Source organism: Sphaeramia orbicularis, chromosome 12 (genome assembly GCF_902148855.1).
Source record: "Sphaeramia orbicularis chromosome 12, fSphaOr1.1, whole genome shotgun sequence".
In the NCBI taxonomy this organism is placed as follows: Eukaryota; Metazoa; Chordata; class Actinopteri; order Kurtiformes; family Apogonidae; genus Sphaeramia; species Sphaeramia orbicularis.
This window is the reverse complement of record NC_043968.1, coordinates 56,289,281-56,292,617: the sequence shown is the minus strand read 5'-3', so window position 1 is coordinate 56,292,617 and position 3,337 is coordinate 56,289,281. Positions and strand designations below refer to the sequence as shown.

At 50.9% G+C, this 3,337-nt stretch overlaps 1 protein-coding gene across 1 annotated transcript; it reads right to left on the bottom strand.

Moving 5' to 3' along the window:
- Positions 1-599: 599 nt before the first annotated feature.
- LOC115429108 (uncharacterized) lies at positions 600-3,031 on the bottom strand. Its single transcript, XM_030148359.1, has 5 exons — positions 2,994-3,031; positions 2,815-2,883; positions 2,458-2,742; positions 777-1,847; positions 600-636 (listed from the first exon to the last, which is right to left on the bottom strand). The coding sequence occupies exons 1-5, from the start codon at positions 3,029-3,031 to the stop codon at positions 600-602; spliced, it is 1,500 nt and encodes a 499-aa protein (XP_030004219.1).
- Positions 3,032-3,337: the final 306 nt, after the last annotated feature.

Below are 3,337 nucleotides of genomic sequence, written 5' to 3'. Positions count from 1 at the left end.
CACAAAGTGAGTACCGTTGTCTGATGAGATCCTTTTTGGGATCCCCCAACGAGGCAAAATTTCAGTTAACAAAGCCTTAGCCACTGTGGAGCTGTCTGCATGTTTTGCAGGAAAACATTCAACCCATTTGGACCACATGTCTACCATCACCAGACAATACTTTTTACCCTCAGCTGGAGACAGCTCCACAAAATCCATCATAAGGTGGTCAAAGGGGAGGTGTGGTTGCTCGTGACCTGCTGAGCGACATGGGAAAGACTTTGTAGTGTTATGAGCAGCGTGAACCAATACTGTGCTATAGCATCTAACATTCCTCCCTTAGACACATGATCTACGCCATGTGTCAACTTAGCAAACCAGGGGAAGAAATGTTTGGGTAGACAAGGTCGCCCATCAGCAGCACGCCACACAGAAGAAGAATCCAGTGCACAACCACACGAGGCCCAAACACGCCTTTCATCAGGAGTGGCAAAGGACTGTGTGTCAGACACTGACGCGGGAGGGGCCCCTCTGACTGCTGAGACAAGAAGGAGGAGGCGGCCTCCAAGGACGCAGCAGCCCTGGCAGCTGCATCTGCTCGGGAGTTCCCCTGCGTGACGTCAGTGTCTTCCTTCTGATGCGCCTGACATTTCACAACTGCAATAGCAGAAGGGAGAAGAACAGCATCCAACAGATGTGCCACAAGAGATGCATTCAGAATCGGCTTACCATCGGACTTCAAAAATCTACGGTGCTTCCACAGGGCCCCAAAGTCATGCACCACACCAAAGGCATACCTGGAATCAGTAAAGATAGTGACAGAATGGCCCTCAGCCAACTTACAGGCCTCCGTCAAAGCGACGAGCTCAGCCGCCTGTGCTGAATAGTGTGAGGGCAAGGGGCCTGAGGAGACCGTGTCGACGGACGTGCACACCGCAAAACCAACCCTGTTTGTGCCAGACGCGTCCCTAAAAGAAGAACCATCTGTGAAGAAAACAAAGTCAGGGTTTGACAAGGGCACATCAGAGATGTCCGGGCGAGGGGAACATGTCTGCTCCAACGCGGCCTCACAACAATGAGGTTCTCCATCCTCAGCAGTCGGAAGTAGTGTGGCGGGGTTAAGCGTCGTACAGCGCTTCACAGTGACATTTGGCATGTCCAGCAGAACGGTGGTATATCTGCGCCACCGGGCTGCGGACAGATGTGAGGTCTTCTGCTCTAAAAGAATGACAGAGACAGAATGTGGAACCAACACAGTCAAAGGGTTATACCCAACAATGTCACGTGATGCAGCCACAGCCTTTTCACATGCAGCGACGGCACGGAGGCAAGAAGGAAGACCCGCAGCCACAGAGTCAAGTTTAGTGGAGAAATACGCCACCGGGCGTAATCTGTCACCGTGAGCCTGCAACAAAACAGAAGACATAAACCCACGTTTCTCATCCACAGTCTGTGTGAATGGTTTGGCCGGGTCAGGGAGGGCCAAAGCAGGGGCAGAACCCAAGGCCATTTTGAGAGACGTGAACGCCTGTTCAGCCTCAGATGTCCACACAACTCTATCATGTGCATTCAGGCCCTTACCATGAATACATGATGTCAGAGGGTGCTCGAGCTCAGAATAATCAGGAATGAACGCCCTGCAATAACCAGTCATACCTAAAAATGACATCATCTGCTTTTTCGTGACCGGCCTAGCAATGTTCTGAATGGCTCGAATCCGTTTAGGATTGATGAGCCTTTGGTTCTGAGAGATCAGGTGCCCCAGAAACACAACCTGCTGTTTACAAAACTGGAGCTTTTTTGGCGCTGACCTTATGACCCTCCTCCCCCAGGTGAAGCAACAACGACCTTGTGGCCTCGACACAAGCCTGTGAAGAAGGACAACAAAGGAGAAGGTCATCAACATACTGCAAAAGAGCAACACCTGGTGGGAGGTCAAGGTGGGACAGCGACTCAGCCAAAATGGAATTGTAAATGGTTGGGGCCTCACAATACCCCTGAGGCATGCGTGTCCATGTGTACATTTTGTTTTTGAACTGAAACGCAAACCAATATTGGCTATCTGCATGCACAGGCACAGATGTGAACGCGTTCGACAGGTCAATAACAGAAAAGTGAGACGCAGATGGCGGAATTTGTGACAAAATTGTGTGTGGATTTGGAACCGTGGGCACGCGTGGAACCACGGCTTTGTTTACTGCCTGCAGGTCTTGAATAAACCGCCATGTGTCTGGGTCAGGGGGGGTCCGTGCCTTTTTCAAAGGAAAAATCGGGGTCCTGACCGGTGAATCAGGACATGGGACTATAATTCCCGCATTCAAATAAGCTTCGAACACGGGAGTTATGCCATCGATTGCTTCCTGCTTCAGAGGATACTGTTTCTGACATGGCCTGTAGTCAGATCGCGGGGTGACGATGACCGGTGGGCAATTTCGGACGAGACCCACATCATGAGGACCCGCAGCCCAGACACCAGACGGGATATCAGCCAGTTCGGGTGGCACAGAGGCGGGAGGGGGATCTGTGGGAGATGTAGACACACATATGAGCGTTTCATCATCTACTAACTGTACAGTTTTCTGACAGTGAAACACTGATGTCATGCTCTGCCTGAATCCCCCCAGCCGGGGGGAGAACATGACGGTGGGGTCAGCAGTGGCACGCCAATCAGACACCCACAAGGCCTTTTTCATCCATGAGCCCACGTGTTTCCAATCCATACCACGTGGCTTGGAAAGTGCAATGTGCGGTGTGTCATCAAGCCTGTAGAAAAGACGTTGGTTATCAGTCAGAGACACAGACAAAGCACAACACTCTGAATCCCAAAACATATACCCAGCTGTGAGCTTATCAGAAGTTGTGTGGAAAAACTTTTCCTCGTATGTGGAATCAGGGCCACCAGGACTAAAATGAGAGGCGCAATATAAGTCGTCAGGGGGTGAAACATGGGCGCCAGGCTGAACTCTGTTGGCGCACAGTTCGACCCATTTTTGCGTAATTTGGGGAGAACAGACCCTCCACTGGTATGCATAGTCTGGAGCCCCAGCCGCATACCTAAGCATTGTGTGTGCATACACAGAATGCGAGTGGAGGCCTGTGCCCGCGACAGTGTTTCCCTGAGTTATCATTAACCCCTCTGGACCCGATTCAAGTTTTACCCCCAATTTACACATCAAATCCCGGCCGCACAAATTAATGGGACAGATGGGTGAGAGTAAAAACGAATGTTGGAATGAACATTCCTGTGAAACACATGTCAACGGAACAGTAAAGCACTCTCTGTCCTGTTTACCCCCAGCCGACACAGAAACAATAGTTTTTCCACTCAACTGTGGTGTAGGTGTTAGATCTGCATGCC